The 17,606-nt window shown below is 22.7% G+C and overlaps 1 protein-coding gene across 11 annotated transcripts in view; it reads right to left on the reverse strand.

The window, feature by feature from the left end:
• The window catches only part of LOC112599172 (F-actin-monooxygenase MICAL3), a 33,807-nt gene extending 16,410 nt beyond the window's left edge, over positions 1-17,397 (reverse strand). For 10 of the 11 annotated variants that reach the window (XR_003114928.1, XR_003114927.1, XM_025345978.1 and 7 more), the window contains exons 1-2: positions 17,364-17,397; positions 504-1,254 (exon numbers count right to left, since the gene is read on the reverse strand). Coding sequence is in view for 9 of the 11 variants with exons in the window: in XM_025345978.1 (XP_025201763.1) it covers positions 504-1,226 (723 nt within the window). In the remaining 2 variants the exon portion in view is untranslated. The remainder of the gene's footprint in view (positions 1-503; positions 1,255-17,363) is intronic. The other variant, XM_025345980.1, reaches the window with a different exon arrangement.
• Between the last annotated feature and the right edge of the window lie 209 nt (positions 17,398-17,606).

Here is a 17,606-nt window from a genome sequence, read left to right on the forward strand (position 1 = left end):
AAATACATTTAAGATATAACTAATATAATGATTAGTTAATACTAATTAATTCAGATGATAATTATAAACAAACACACTCTAAATATAAATACTTTGAAATGAGATCTTTTTAACTTAATACTTTTAAAAAATATAGGATACTAAAATATGTTTGAGAATTCGTGTAGGTAGTAGGTACACAAAAGGCTCTGAAAGTACAATTTAACACAATTATACACAGCACTACGTATAGTTCGTGTCATCAGTAGGAATTGTGGTTGATTACACGTCAGTCGTCACACACTAATGAATTATGAATCGAATGAAATCATTTTATTTTATAGCCTATGTTTAAATTAGAAACCTACACAAAATTAGGTACAGTGTTATACATATTAATATTTAAATAAAAAAAAAAAAACTATATATCTAAATATAGTTAGTTAAAAAGCTAGTTTAATAATTAAAACTATATCTAATGCTATAAGTATTAATTATTAATTATTAATCAAACAAAAACTCACAACACTGTTAGTTATGACTGGTGTATTAATATCAAAACACTCTTGGTTAAAGCTAGCAGTACTGATTTGATTGTCCGAATTTTCTTCATAACCATTTGATTCGTTATTTTTAATTTCTAATCCCACATTTTCATCAAACGTAGTCCAAGTATCAAATACCAATTCAGTTACATTATCCGCCTCGTCGACCGGTAGAGGTCTAGTAAAAATACGAGGTTCCTCTAATTCTACACGAGAATGATCCTGGTCTACAACCTCCTTCATAATACTATCTTCTTCGAATCCGCTACTCATAGTATCAGATAATGGACCATCGTTATCAATATCTTGTTCCAATTCTAAAACGATTTCAGAACCGAGACCAGTGTCACTTGTCTCTTCTATGTGTTGTTTTTCTGTCAACAGAAAAAGCTCACTAGTGTCTTTTTGAATTTGATATTCATTCGATTGTAAGGACTTGAGGTCTACATATTCCATATTATTAGTCTGTCTAACACTGTCACTATGAATTGATTCTGCAGCTAACATTATGTCTACACTGCATTTAACACGATTGGCTGGAGTTTCACTTTCGTTAAAACGTTTTGACAGCTCATTGTCAATGACGTTCTGCAACGAATCATCTTTGTCGTTTGAATCATCAGCCTTGTTAGTTTGCTCAACTGTGTTATTGGAATTTTCTGGTGCATTATCATATGTACTTACGTTATTAACGCCCGCCATATGCAACGGTGACGGTTTTGACGTTTTTCTGAAAAATGTAAAAATAATTCAAATGATACAATTATATCTCAGGAATAATATAACTACTAAACAACCAACACTATGTAATTATTGTTTCAATAAAAAAACATCGTAGTACATATTATTGATAAATAACAAATAACAACCTAATAGGTAGGTACATTGAGGCCACTATTTTATTTTATTTTTTATTTTATAAAGTTTAAGCTACTCTTCTACTACAAGCTACAATCATTAATCGCACTATTAATGGATTGATATCTTAATAAATAATTATTTTGTAATAATATACACAAATATAGAATAAGTTTAAATTAAAACCTATAAACTATGTCCTATGATAATATCCTTACTACTAATATTATAAGCCAAAATACAAATTTTATCCTTTTATCTATTAATAGCTAAAAGTCGTTGACATAAAAGTGACATATTTGAAATACTAATAGTATAAAATTATTCTAAAATGGTTTATGACTAACAGAACCCTAGTATAGGGGAAACTGGTTTTTGTCGTTATCTCTATAACCATATAAAACAATATAATGCATTTAAGTCATCACTTCGGCTGCATATAGACAAGTTGAAAAACTGGCTTAACAACTCATAAGAATAAGGAAGGTTAGTGTCTAATTTTAAAGAAAGTGTCAACCAGAATTATTAAAAAAACTCTTCGTTCTACGTTTAAACAAATGTACACTAAACTAACAATATACTAAGCTTATAAGACAATACATATCATACAATTATTATGTTAAGTGTAAACTTTAAGAATAAAATTTATAAAAAATAAAACACCGAACAGAAATATACGATTTTTCAATTGTATGTAAATAAAGTTATAACAATCATATTATATTATAACAGTTTCAGGGATATTATTTATAATAAAATACACAATGAAGGGTAGTTTTGTAAAAGTGGAGAGATAAGAAGTACTTTTTATTCTAAAACTATAAAAGTTACACCACAAATAAAATAGGCTACTATAATATTTAATTTATATATCTATCTCTACAAAATAAAAGGATTAATTAAAATGAATACATCATAATCAAAAATTTAAACTATAGAAAATAATTTGTATAAACCAACAGTTATTACAATGATTAATAAAAATAACTAAAAAACGATAAACCAATCACAGCTTATAAATTTAAACTACAGTATAACTGCACCATTTTATACATGTTATATAAACATGTGGCCAATTTTAGGGATAAACTTAAGTTTTACAAATTTTATACTTTCAATATGAAATGAATATTTATTAAAATTAAATTACATTTTTAGGTCATTATAATTTCCACGTTGTGTTATACTATACCTACTTATGACTTTTTACAGATTAAAAAAATTTCGTATTAAAATAAATTATTTTATACTAAATATATCAATGATAACACTATATTGAAATATAACCAATAAACGCTACTCTAATACATACATCGTAAATTTATCGTCGAATATTAAAATTTCAGAAAATTTTCCAAGTAGTCATTCACTTAATATTTAATGTAAATACCTATCCAATTCGATTAACTATTTAAAAAAAATAATTATAATAATAAATCATTATCAATATTAATTTGATACAAATAATATATACCTAATTGGCCGTAAAAAATTAGTAATGGTTACATGTATTTATAGATCATATTATTTTTATTTTTTTTTTTTTAATACTATAACGAGTCACTACAAACGTAAACTCTATAGGTTTGAGCTATTTTCTAACACTCTTAATATTATTATGTAATTTAGATATTTAATTGTACCAATAAATTATAATGTTCAATATATAAATAATACATAACTAAATATATACATAATATAATACATACCTTATTATACATTTTAAATGCAAATTATTAAAAATATTGAGAAGTATTAAAATTTGTAGTTTTTAAGTACAAAAACATTAAAATTTAAATTAATATATCAATCATCAAATAATATATAGTTTGATTATAATAATTTATTAAATTTTTATCTTAATCCAATATTATTTTGAATCTAATAGTACTTAAAATTAGTTTTCATTTTTAATACGAATTCGTATACTTTATGACCTAATAAAAAATAATAATTTTAGACTATCATAATTCAATAATACTATAGTATTATTATATGATCAATAAATTGTATCCATCGCACTATTAAAGGATTAATTAAGGACACTTTAAAAAAGTTCAATGACCTCTAACAAAATAATTCACAAAAATCACATGGTCTATTGCCAGTTTCTAGACATGTGGAAGCTTTATTATTAAAATAACGCAAGCGTAACAATAATTAGAAATGAAATGAAATGGCAAGTATTATCGAACCTCGTAAAACTAGAAAATAAAAATTAAAGGTACTATTCTCACTTCGTACAAATTATTACATGAAAGATAATTAAATTATCTAGATACTATTAAAGATTGGAAATCAAATCTGAAGGTGCTTAAAGAGTTAAATAGTTTTGTTTAAAATATTTTCTCTAAGCGCAAAAAAACTACTCGCAACCAACCATTGGAAATATTCGTAAACATATATTATAAGCAAAATTGTTTTCAAAGTACACTAGAAAAATTTTTTTAGCAAAATGACATAAGTTAGTTTTAAAATTGTTCAACAAAAGTGAAAAGTGAGAAAGATTTCTTACACTCATGATATTTATATCCTGCTCATATGAAAAAAATGATATAAAAACTTAACAATATAGTATGTGTTATTTAATAAAAACTATCTACAGCATGGATTCATTACACATCGTATTTATTATTTATCCAAAAATTATCAACCTCAAAACATTCAAAGTGTATGAAATTATTATAATCACTTTTGTATATAATAAAATATTTAACAAGTCAGTAATTTTAGGTACAACAATCCATGGGCGTAAATAAAAGTAGAAGACATTAACTTTTCTATAGGTAGTTATAGAACTAGATCAATGATACTATAAAACATTTATAACCACACACCATGTAAATTGACTATTGTTTACTTGTATAGGTATAAAAATAGATTAAATTCCACTTAAATTAAAATAAAACAATTACTATTAAAAATATTAATATTATTACAACTGCATGTTGAACGGTATAGTTAGGTACTAATGGTACTACACAAAAATATTATTCATTTCAGTGATACTATCAAACTTGTTTATAACTTAAAGTAAAAATTGTTTGACTAATCCATCTTAAATAACTATTTTCAACAATTTTCCAGCTTAAAACATTGATCTTAAATATCAGTAAAATAAAAATAAGTTAAATTTAAGACAAGGCAGGTACGATTCGAGGTATAAATATTAATGAATTTATCGAATACATACTTATAAGTTATAATATTCCCCAATTTTTCCCATAGTAAAATAGGACAAAATTTAAATAAATATAATTTCTTTTTAAACTTTTAACTTATTGACAATTTAAATCTATTATATTCACAGAACTTGAACTATACCTATATTATAATATTGTGTTTTATTTTATTTAAAATTATAAAAATACAACCAGTAATAATAATATAGAAACCTATTATCAGGATATTAAAACAATTTGACAATTTAATATTTTTTTCAAACTATACCTAAACAACAACTAATTAATTAATACCAAAGTAACATATTTTGACACAAAAATGTACAAATTCTGATATGAAAATACATAATTTATATATTATCTACATAATCAACAGGATGTTAACGTACACAATGAGATCACATTATCTGTGACGACTAGATCTATGACTGGAAATAATAGTATAAAATCAAATCCTTAGAAAAAATAGAATTTAATATAGTACACACAGTCAAAATAACAAGCGCCAATGTATCAAGTTCACTAACCTACAGAGCAATTTAGCCTCGTGAGAAATATTTCCACTACCGTCGTGTTGTTAACAATAGAAAAAAGTTATATAAGATACAATTTATTAGTAATTAAACAGATTCCTTTTTAATTTAAAATTATTCATTTAATATTTAACTACTAAGTTTTTCAAACAGAATTTTTTCATTGATATTTCACACGAGCACAGTAGAAAAATACATAGAATAAATTCGAATGATATCTGATTGGTTAATTTTGTTTTATTAGCCCGGAACCTAAACATACTTGCGTACAATAATAATTTATTGTACTAAGGCGTTTTATGCACGAACATACAGGCCAAGATTCTGAGACGTGGAACATTTTCTTTATGTAATTCTCTACCAAAGATATTTTTGTTTTGGCACAGCCAACAACATTCTTGTACTTTTATATGTGTACATTCAAACGACGAAAGAAGCTGATACGATGCACACGTGATGTATGCATACGCATAAATAGAGATTAATTTTTATACTCTCTGATTCAACGGTTAGTAATTACATTATTATAAACGTATAAAATAATTATTTTTTAGAATAATTTAAATTTATATTCAATAAAAATAGTTATTTTTGAATAAAATGTGGAAAGGAAAACTGTTAATACATAATTCCGAACCAATCGAAAGAACGAAACCTATAAAATACACACACATTTAGGGCAGCTCTTTTGTAGTATCGAGTTTCTTGGTAAAGAACGTGATTTTTAGAATAAACATGGTTCTACATGGGAGTCATTCATTTACAAAGTAAGGGATTCATACAACCGTAGACTATACACAAAACGTTTTCAAGATATATTACAGAAAAGAATGTCAACAATTTCTTACAGCATTATAATATTTATATATACACAAAATGTCTGACATCATACTTTAAAAAAATTTTTAATAACCAATAGGTTGGTACTACAAAATGCATACAATATTGTCTATAAGTTAATAAAACAGTTAATAATATATAGTGATTATACTCCGTTTGTCAAAAATTATGATTGCACATAGTTCTTACTAGTGAAATATCCTATTCCGAGAGATTAGTGATGTGGTGAGAAATAATACCTATTAATAAGATTTCTATACACACATATTCTAGACTGAACGTAAATATTAAACATTATCATTACAATAAAATATTATTTAATTATAGCTAAATAATCAAACACATCTATTTAATTTACCGAGAATAATAATATTTATGAAATATATGTGATTGTCCTAGGTATTTATAATTTTTTTTATCACGTGTCCGTCCGTAACTTTTTAACGACAAGCATAGTAATTAATGACGTAGTCAGATTTTTCACTGTGAGATAAGTTTTAATAAATTAATAGAAATATATAAATTAATAATTTTTATTAATAGGTGAATGTATAAGATCAATAAAGAACCAATCTCTACAGCGAAATGCACAAAATTTTATAAGTTTAGAATATGGTACAAATATGCAGGTGCTATGTACGGAGCTATCCATTAGTAACACTTAACAAATATATAATATTATAAACTTATCATCTATTATTCTGCACTAAGACGATAATTCTATAGGTTAATAAACAATAAAAACTAAAATTATAATGTTTATTAGAAGATAACATTTAATTAACACTATCAATATATATACCACTGAATAATTTTAAAATACCAAAATTGCAACATATTGATTAAGAGATAAATTCACTAAATCAAACCAATCCGCAAGTCCTAATAACAAAAAAACAACTATTGTCATCAATAAATTAAGCAATACAAATTTGTTAAAAAAAAAAAATACTAGATATCTAATATTTATCTAATATATTTAAATACAGCATTTAAAATAAGTAAAATTTAACTAAGTTTGAATCAACAATAAAATTAATTTAAATTATAATTGTTTAAAATTAAAAAATATAACATACCTAGTTATTACATTAAAACATTTAATTTTTATATTTTATGGAAAAATATTTAATTTAATTCGTTCATAAAATAGCTAATTTTAATACAGACAAAACCAATATTTAAAAAAAAACGAAAACCGTTAAGTTGGCACACTTAAATATTAGTTATTTTAATCTTATTTAATAGTAGTAGCCAAATACTATAATATGGAACTTTCGTTCAGACAATATACAAATCTTAAATAATTTAATTTTTATTTAATATTTTTATTCATGACAATTGTGAATTTATTTTTATTTTTAAAGTAGAAATATTGAGAAGAATAATATGCGATTTATAGTATGGTCAAGAATTAAATATGTAAGGTTATGTGGATCGATGCCAACCAAGTTTCATGCTTCATAATAAAAATATGTCTTATTTTTCAGCTCTACTTATCAAATTCTATTAATAAAAACTCTAAATATTATTTCAAGAAAAAGCAAGTTTATTTATTGTATTTTCCTTGTTATTTTTAAACTAAAAATATTTAAAAATTTTGAGTAAAAGATAAAGCTATAATACAAATATTACCAACTAGTAACAACTATGTTCAAAATTAATTTACAATTTTACATTCCTACTATATATATATATATAAGTACCTATAAATATTATAAAATGTTGATGAATAATGATAAACTGATCAATAAAAAAAATTAAAATAAATAATTAACTTCAATAACATAAAATTATATTTATTAAGTCAATTAAATTTAAAAAAAACTTTATAATACACGATTTAAAATAAATAATATTATATAATGAACATAACCTACTCTCAATAATAATATATTCTTAAAACAATTATAAAATTAATCTTATACGTGTGATCATTAAGCTATAATAGTGAAATAATTTTTTTTTAAGCAATAGTGTAATTAAACATTTCAATCTACAACTAAAAGTAATAAACATTAATTAAAATTAAAATGGTATGTTAGCAATATTTTGAGTTACTGCTATTAAATATAATAGTAATAATAATTTTTAGTTTAATAAATAAATTGATTTATTATTCATAAAATTAAATTTACGATAATTTACGAGCATAGGAATATGTTAATAAATATTAAATACCAACTATGTAATAGTTGAATTTAATATCACGGATACCTATAAATTAATTATTAATTTATATGAGTATAAGGATATAAATAAGATATCGCTATTAACATAATAATACTTCGATATTTTATTTGGAAAGTAAATATGCATTTAGAACAAATCTAAAACACCTATACTTAATAACAAGTAAAACCTAATATTGCTTCAAAATTTTGAAGTGTGATCACAACGATCTTAATAATATTCGTTTAATTGACAGAAAACTATTATTAAAATATCTTAAAATGACAATTAAAGGCAAAATTATCAAATTCAAAAAGTATATTTCATTATAAATTTATCACTAAAATAATATAATATTTTGAACTTTAAAAAAAATAACATCTGACATACGTAGGTATAACAGTTTTTACGAAAATCCTTGAGCTAACTACAAAACAAATATTATTTGACACCGTAAATAAACTTTAGACATCAAGATACAAAATAAACACATACAGATACAGATATTTATATCAGATTCATATAATAAAACAGAACTCTATAGAAATATATATTTAAAAAAATATTATAGCTATTTCTAAATTACATTTATCTTACCATTATAAATTCGATACTTATTTGTTTATTTTAATATAGTGGTATATTATGGAATAATATGTAGGTACACCATTAGAAAAACAATTTTAATCAAATTTTAAACTAAGTGCTGATACTATGATTATGAGTGATAAACATTTAGTATAAAAACCTAATACATAAAACGAATTAAATATAGCTCATTGTAGGTATATATAAAAAAATAGACAATTATAGATAATAAGTAAAAACTTAATAATATGATTTTATAAATTAATCATGTTACAAATATCAATATTTTACAATATTATAACATAATACTTATTATTATAACTTCCTAGGATAATTACATATTATAATCGCTATATACCTTAAATGATACAAACCATTATTATAATAAAATAAAATCTTCAAAACAAAAATTAAATTATACATTAAAAAATTGTAAATGGGTACTTATGGGTGGTTCCTATTCAGTATTTTTAAAGTACATCAACCTGTAACCATTTCTTTGAATTACTTAAGCCAATAAAAATAAAAACGCCAGCCTAATACATATTTCAATTGAAATCAAATACTTACTTTTATTTTAATTAGTGTATACTTTTAAATAACCTGAATTATTGTCTAAATTATATAAGTACAAAATAATATAGATAGTTAGGTCGTGATAAATAATTATTTTTGTGCAGGTACCTATAAAATTTTAAATTCTTTTTTTTTCTAAGAACATAAAACTAATTATACAAATTACTATAGTTATAAGTTATAAAGTACTATAACGTACACGTCATAGGTACATACATTCTAACTGGAAAATAATTTTGTGTATCGGTGTATCATAAGTGTACATCACATGTATCATAGATAGGGTAGTTTCAGGACGATGAACCTGTTTTATAATAGTGTGAAAATTATGAAATACGTATTAGCTCTTTGTCAATTAACGAAAGAACTTACTCCCATATAATACGTGATAATTGCTATTCTTTCAACAAAAATATAATTTATTATTAAAACGTGTATCATTGAACCATTTGAAAAAATATAAAATACATGATAGCTAAATTTTTCTCTTTTAAAATTATTCAGCATATTCTTTACGCGAAAAAAAATATAGTATACCAAATACTTACTAATCCAGTTTTAACACCACAAACGAACTTTTACACGATTCCGCATGTTATTATATTATCTTAACATAAAAACTATACCGTTATTTTTGTAAAACAGTTCAGAATTTAAGTGCATATTGACTGGTTAGTTCTACTTAAATAAAAAGACAATATTTTAAATTAGGCAGACGAGTTGTCATAAAAAAAACCAGTTTTATGATCCATTTTAGGAATGCTAAGTAATTTAAAAGCACATTTTAATAATTATGTTTCATATGGATAGCAATATACTGGTATAAGTTATATTATAAGTACACATTTTATAATTTTACTATATCCAATCACTATAGAATAGTTGTCTAGTAAAAATATCAAGTATATTATTAATTAATAATATACACAATCCATATCAAACTCGATACCAGTTATGGATATTTTAGTTATACAAAAATGATTTAATAAGTGCACAAAATTATATATTTTATTGTACACAGATAAATATTACGTTAACTACAATAATTGATTAAGTATCTACTACATTATTAATTCATTATCACATTATATTATCCACCCATGACCAATATTAGGCCATAATATGTACTATTATATCGCGAGACCCCGCCTGTACATAATATACAATATATTATAGTCATTTAAGCTGTATTTACACAAGTTACTTAACATATTAATAAATTATATACATAAATTCACAGAACACGTTAAAAATACACGTAAGATAAAATATAATTTCTATTAACATACGGTGATTCTTTTATGGAACATTTATTATTACAAAATCTATAAACGTTTTAAAAAAAAATTTTTACATAATTTTCAGTCAAAATGAAACAACATTTTTTTTTTTAAATTATATTTATTATCTAATAATTGTTTAAGTTTTATACTTTTTTATAAGCAGAATAGAATGTACGGTGATTACTCCGTAAAATGTTGGTTTACTATTCCATTTACCTAAACTTTAAATACCTATAAATCATAAATTACTAGTCCAAATTCCAATGTATTGAAATACCCAAAAAAATATTCTACTTAAGTATATGAAATTAAAATTTATATTATCAATCAAAAAAATAAAAAACTTAAAAAAATTACGATTACAAATATTTAAAAGTTTTGTTTAATTTTAATTAGAAATTACGTAAAAAAAAATTATTTTCAAAACGTTAACAGAATTTTAAATACCTAACGAGTGTTGTTTGATCAGTCGACACTCAGTATATAAAGTGATTTATTTAAGGGTTATTATACTCATTATATCGTAAAGTTGTTATTTTTTTGCAAATATTCTTTTTACATTATTTGATGAAATGTCAAAACAAAATTGTTTTATCATTATTATTTTTAAGTCTATTACTTAATATACACAAGAAACAGAAGATTTTTATGTATAAAAATTGAATTTCAAAAGTGCAGTTAATTAGTAGCTATAAATATTTAAAGTTTAGATGAGTGGATGAAAGTAATAAAGAATAGGTACCCCGCTAAATGTTGGTCCACTACTCCATTTGTCTAAACTTTAAATATTTATAACAGTTATAAGTAATAACTAATAAACTATTAGACTAAAAATTGATTGGTGTTGACTGAATTACTCCAAATATTCTATTTCGGAGTATAAAATTAAAAATGTATGTCAATCAAAAAATTAAAAACTTACAAAATAGTAAAATATATTTTTTTTCTTTTAGAAATGTGTTTTAAAATTACCTTAAATTATGTAAAAATACATTTTGAAATAAAAACTTTTCAAAATATTGAGAGTAAACATTGTCTTTAACGAATTACCTGATACACCAAGATCTATCGAAAATATATTTTTATATTAGTAGGTAATGTACTACTTATGTTTTCTTTTTAAAGAAATTGAATTCCAAAAGTAATACACTTGTGGTTACATTTAGTATCAAGTGTACATGTAATCCATGTAAATTAAATTAATTTCATGTTTATTTTTTTCAATAATCCCAGTACTTAATATATTATTGATTTATTTGCATTGCATTTTAATATTTATTATTTTTATTATTATTAATTTACCATCATAATTTTATTATAAAATTCCTTTATTAGTTTATTATTATTATATTATTATTCAAAAATTATATTTTAATGTTTATTTGATGCTGTTTTATTATAACTTATCATTGTTATTACATTTATTATAAATTCAGCTGACATCTGTTATTATTATTAAATAAATAAATGTAGTATTATGTCTGTACCTACATATTAAGTACAAATATTTATACCCTAGTCTCAATCATTCTTTTAATAATCATGAATATTTATAATTTATATCGATATAAATTAACCTATTATGGTATTTGGATGAAATAATCTCTACCATAACCAATATTTTGTAATAACAAAATAATACATAAACATTATATTATGCAAGGAAAATGAATTCTCTTATTTCTCTTAATTTTTTGGATATGAAAAAAGGTTAATCCATTTCTGACAACAATGGTTTATTTCTATCATCGTGTATGCGATTTAAAAAATCAAATAAGTTGATTTTCTGTTTATCAATAAAAGTAAACATCTAAATAAAAGCTACCCCATACTAATAATACTTTTAACAGTTAAATAATTCAGAAAATAGTTTATAGTATAGGAAAATGCGAGAAAAATATTTCAATACATTTTAAGTAATCGTAACCAAAGTAACAAGCATGAAATAACGGTAAGAAATAAAAAAATCTAAAATAAAAAATATACCTAAACATTTCCGATTGTGTACATACACAATTTCTTTCTTTTTTTTTTTGAATATTATGCAAGAAATAGTGGTAAGTCCAATTTTAAAGTTAATCAGAAGAATATATTGTTATTTTTATAAGTAGCAGAAAGCAGTACTGACCTTCAGTTGCATCAGAAGTACTAACAGTTAACGTTAACCGAGAGGCACGTCAATCGTGTGTTCTTCAAAGACTATACTAGGAGCTAAACAGACATGTTATATTGCAATTCTCTAGATTTTATTGAAAAATACTATTTAAAATGTATACTTAATAAAATTATGTTATTTTCTAAATAAAATTAAGTATTATAATCTTTATAAAGAATCTAAAAATATTGAGAGAAAAAATAAGTAATGTGCTTTGGTAATACTTTCTTACTTCCCACTTATACTGATAAACAAATTGGTATTTTCGACCAAACTTTCTTGTTATTATTGAAGTGAATAAATATTGTTCTAAAAATAATTAATACTAATTTTCTTCGTTAATTTACAAATATTATTTCGAAAGCAAGTGATTGACATAGTTGAAAGTTAAGTTAGGTCTAGAGCTCAATCTGAAAATTATTCATTTTTAAAAGTACAATTATTACTGCACAGTTTTCAATTTTCTAAAAAAAATTAGAAGCTAATTGCATTTAAATTCCTAGTAATTATTAAATATAATTAAAGAAACTTAAATACTTTTAAGAAATAATACATTATTAACAATTTTACTTTTTTTATTCTCGTCGGGAGGTATAGGATAATATATTACAAGTAGAATTTGAATGAAATATAATAAAGGTTTATTTAACAAATTACTATAACAACTAACAAGGCCGGGTACAAAAATCTTTATCGAAGGACATTGATATGGTCATTAAATTTCAAGGAACAAAATAGTATAACAGAACGTCTTTAAAACTAAATTAAGATTACACTGTTAAATATTTACTAAAATATATAAAAATAACTACTATTCAAAATTTGTGTAAATCACTACAGATACGTATAATAATTAATTGATCTGAAAATTGGTTTCTTGACAATAAACTTTAAACATAAAAAAAAAATTATCCTACGCGATTTCACAATATTTAAAGCATTTATCTACGGCAACACAATAAAATGTATGCCATGATAACATTTTCAATCAGAAACTCGAGTCACAATACTTCACAGACAAAACCTGCATCGCGAACCGGTTTTTCTTTCATCCTTTCTCGGGGTCAATGTTAGCCGCAGAAGAAACATGAAGAATAATTTTTTTTTCAACCGAACAATGATAAAACTTATGAATTTGCACTATTAAAATTAACACGTGGTAAAACACTAAACATAAAATGTTTATACATTTTGATCAGCTCATGAGAATAGGTATAAAAACAATTAATTTAAAAAAATAAAATCTATTTTACTATAAGTGAGATTTAATACAGTAATATTATAACCTATACGTGTCTTATGAAATTAAAATTCTAATCGGAATAAAAATAATTTTAGATATTTCAATAATGCATTTATATGGAACATTTTTTAAGAATACCTAGATTTCTAATTTATTAAAAGGTATTGTTTCAATTTGTAAGCCATTTTAGTGAAAATAAAAATTACAAACAAAAAATAAATCACTTAAGACTATAGAATAACTATAGTAAAAATGTCTTGTCATCTCTTGGTCTAACAATTATTGAAAAATAATAAAATAATTTGTTTGAATACAGATCTACAATAATAAACAAAATGTGATCTTATGATATAATAATCATTGATACAGTTTTTAGGTTAATTTTTGATGTCCGAGTGCTAGCGATACGTGCCTAAATAAAACATGATTATTTGGAAAAACTCAATTTTAAATTATTAAAAAAAAAATTACCTTTTATAATACCAATAGAGTTCAATTTCCAATTTCACAGGTATAATATTCATGAAAGAAACTTTATTCATAAAATACAAAAACTAAATAATTCACAAAAATAAAACTAACATATAAATGTCTATAAAATAATTACTAATACTTTGTTTAATAAGAATTTAAAAAAAGCTGTAAACTAACAACTGTTATAAAATGTACTTATATCTGTACTGTTAATTAGTTTTTTTTTTTTAAATAATCAACACAATGAAATTGCTATTTAACAATTGAACTATTACAACAATGTATGAAAGTAATCAACAGTACACAATATTAGTTCACACTCGTAAAAGAATTAAAGCTATTGTTTTGACTAAATTGGAAGCTTTCTTTTACTTTAAAAACTGAATATCCAACAGATGAATCACCTACTCAAATGAGTGATGCACTTTAATTGCTACTGTTAAATTAGGCTAATATATAATACTCTTGTATAAATATTAAAATAGGCTTATTAAATTGTTTGTAATAGAAATTATTTATTATTAGTTTAAAATACTTAACTATTGTTGAAAATATTATAAAATTTCAAGTTATTAAATCATAACAACTAGATACTTACACCTCCCTAATAAATTATAAATACACAATATTAGTTTAATTATATATGTACCTAGTATTTCATTAATTTCCTTAATTCAAAAAGTTATATACTTGCATAAGTTAACTAATAAAGTATATCAATTGTAATTTGAGAGTTAATTAAATTTATAATTTATTTTTTTTTTAATAGAAACACATAAATTAATAAAAATTATTTTGATAAATTGTAGCTAATAAAATTTAATTCTGTATGAAATAGGTACTTAAAATCAAAGATTAGGTAAACTATTAAAAACCTACAATAATTGACAACAAACAACAATATTATGAATTGAACTTTATATTTTCTTAAATACCTATCTAAGTTTGATGAAAAAACAAAATTATCTTAAAAACCTTCAGTATATTACATATCATACTTAATATATATAAATATATATATAGATATATAGATTACTAAAAATATTATTTAATAGTGCCAGTCACTTTAAGTAAAAAAATTACCTACAGACTTCCGTCTATATTTACATTGACTAGATAAATAATTTACAATCACCCGCAATAAAATTATTTTTATATTTATCACATTTATTAATTAAGAACTCAGTACTTATTTTACTGATTAATTCTACTGTAACATTCTGTTTCAATGAACATAAGGTTAGTCTATATGTATATAATGTTCCTATATTAGAAAGGTAATCCAAAAATGTATTTTGTTTAATGTATAATCAGATAAATATTTGAAATTTAACTAATTGTTCATGACACTAGAAAACTAACCCAGAATTATCATGTATCCAAATAGATTTTACATCAAATGCATATTATAAAAGGTTAATTTTCCTTGCTGATTTTTTATTTAGTAGTTTTTTAATAAACTTAACTGCAGAAATTCAAAATACATCAATTATTTTTTAGATGTTTCTGATTATATACCAAATTAACTAATTAACATCATATATATTTTTTTTTAATAAAATTTATTAGGTACATTTTTAAATTTTGAATAAAAATATTATTATAAAGACAATTTGTAAATTTTTTTTATGACAAACCTACTACTATGTTCAGTAAATTTTATTTTAAACTAGGCGAAGAGAATTAAATGTGTTTGTTTTGAATTAATACTATGTATCTGACCATTTAATTATTAACAATTTAAAAATGTCTACATTTTGAACATTTAAGCAGATTAGAGAAATAAATAATAAAATAATATTTGATCATAATTATTTATCATTCATCAGTCAACAATTAAATTGTAAACATGATAAATAATAGAATAAATTATTCCATAAAGAATTTATTTATTTTAATGATAATTTAAAACAATTAGTTCATATTCTATATTCAAAAATTAATAATTAGGTATAGGTAATAGCAAATCTATAATTACTTAAAACAGTACTTTATCACAAGTAGTACAAATTTATGTGCATGTACAATTTAAGTAAATTAAAGTTTTACCAGATTATTAAAAAATTAGTTATGAAAAATTTAAATAACACATATAGGTAATATAAATACTAAAGTACATAAATTTAGAATCAGCTATATTTTTACTCAGTAAAACAAATATTGCTATATTTAATTAAGCTAAAAATTAATAGATACCTACTTAGATATTTATAAAATAATTAATCATAAAAATTTCATAGAAGTACCTAAATAGATGAAATAAAATAAAATAGCTAAATGTAATATTTTTATTAGTATTATACAACAATTCTTGTTTTAAATTTTTTTCAGTAGTGCATCTAAAATAAATATCACTAATGCTACAGTACCAAGTACCAATGTATGTGCTGCAACTATTGTCGAATACCATTTGGCAATTGCCATCTCTGTGACTCTGTCATTGCACAATAAAACAATGATATGTAATATGTAGTATACCTACATTCTACCTATCTTAATACTATAATTTTTACATAAATATTTAAAAGTTTAAATAATAATAATAATAATTAGGTAGTGATGAATAATTCTTATGTGAATTGCCTGATTTGTGAAAATCAATTTTCAAGAATCTACACAAAACTAAGAAAAAATAGTAGGAAAGGTACCTACGCTTAAACAAATTACCCTAAAGTATACACGCGTTGAAATATGAAACCGATTTATTTTTAAAACGCTAGGAATGTATACGTTACATTGTGTTACGTCATTCGTTAATTATAACCGACTATTAGCAGACCTTAATTGTAACTAAATAAAAACGATATTTTATCAATGTTAAAAAAACACAAATACAATCTCTAGGACAAAGATTATTAACACGCCATCCTATCAATTGTGTGCGAAAAAAATCAAAATCAAATAATAATATATGTTATATTATTCGGTTACTTACAGTAATTCTTTTTTGAAATATTTGGACTTCCAGCAAAACCGACACTCACACACACACTGCACTCAATACAATGTTTTTTTATAAAATTTTCGACATTTATGAGTTAATTAATTTAAAAAAAATAGAAAAACAATTTAAATATTACGAGTCGAATTCATCAATCCAATACAAATCGAGTAAAGCGAGAAAAACCTACAAAAACACCGTACGCCGCCGCTCGGAAGTAATGACAAGACTAACTAA

The sequence above is a fragment of the Melanaphis sacchari genome, unplaced genomic scaffold, assembly GCF_002803265.2.
Source record: "Melanaphis sacchari strain LSU unplaced genomic scaffold, SCAv2.0 Contig4_pilon_pilon, whole genome shotgun sequence".
NCBI classification, from domain to species: Eukaryota; Metazoa; Arthropoda; class Insecta; order Hemiptera; family Aphididae; genus Melanaphis; species Melanaphis sacchari.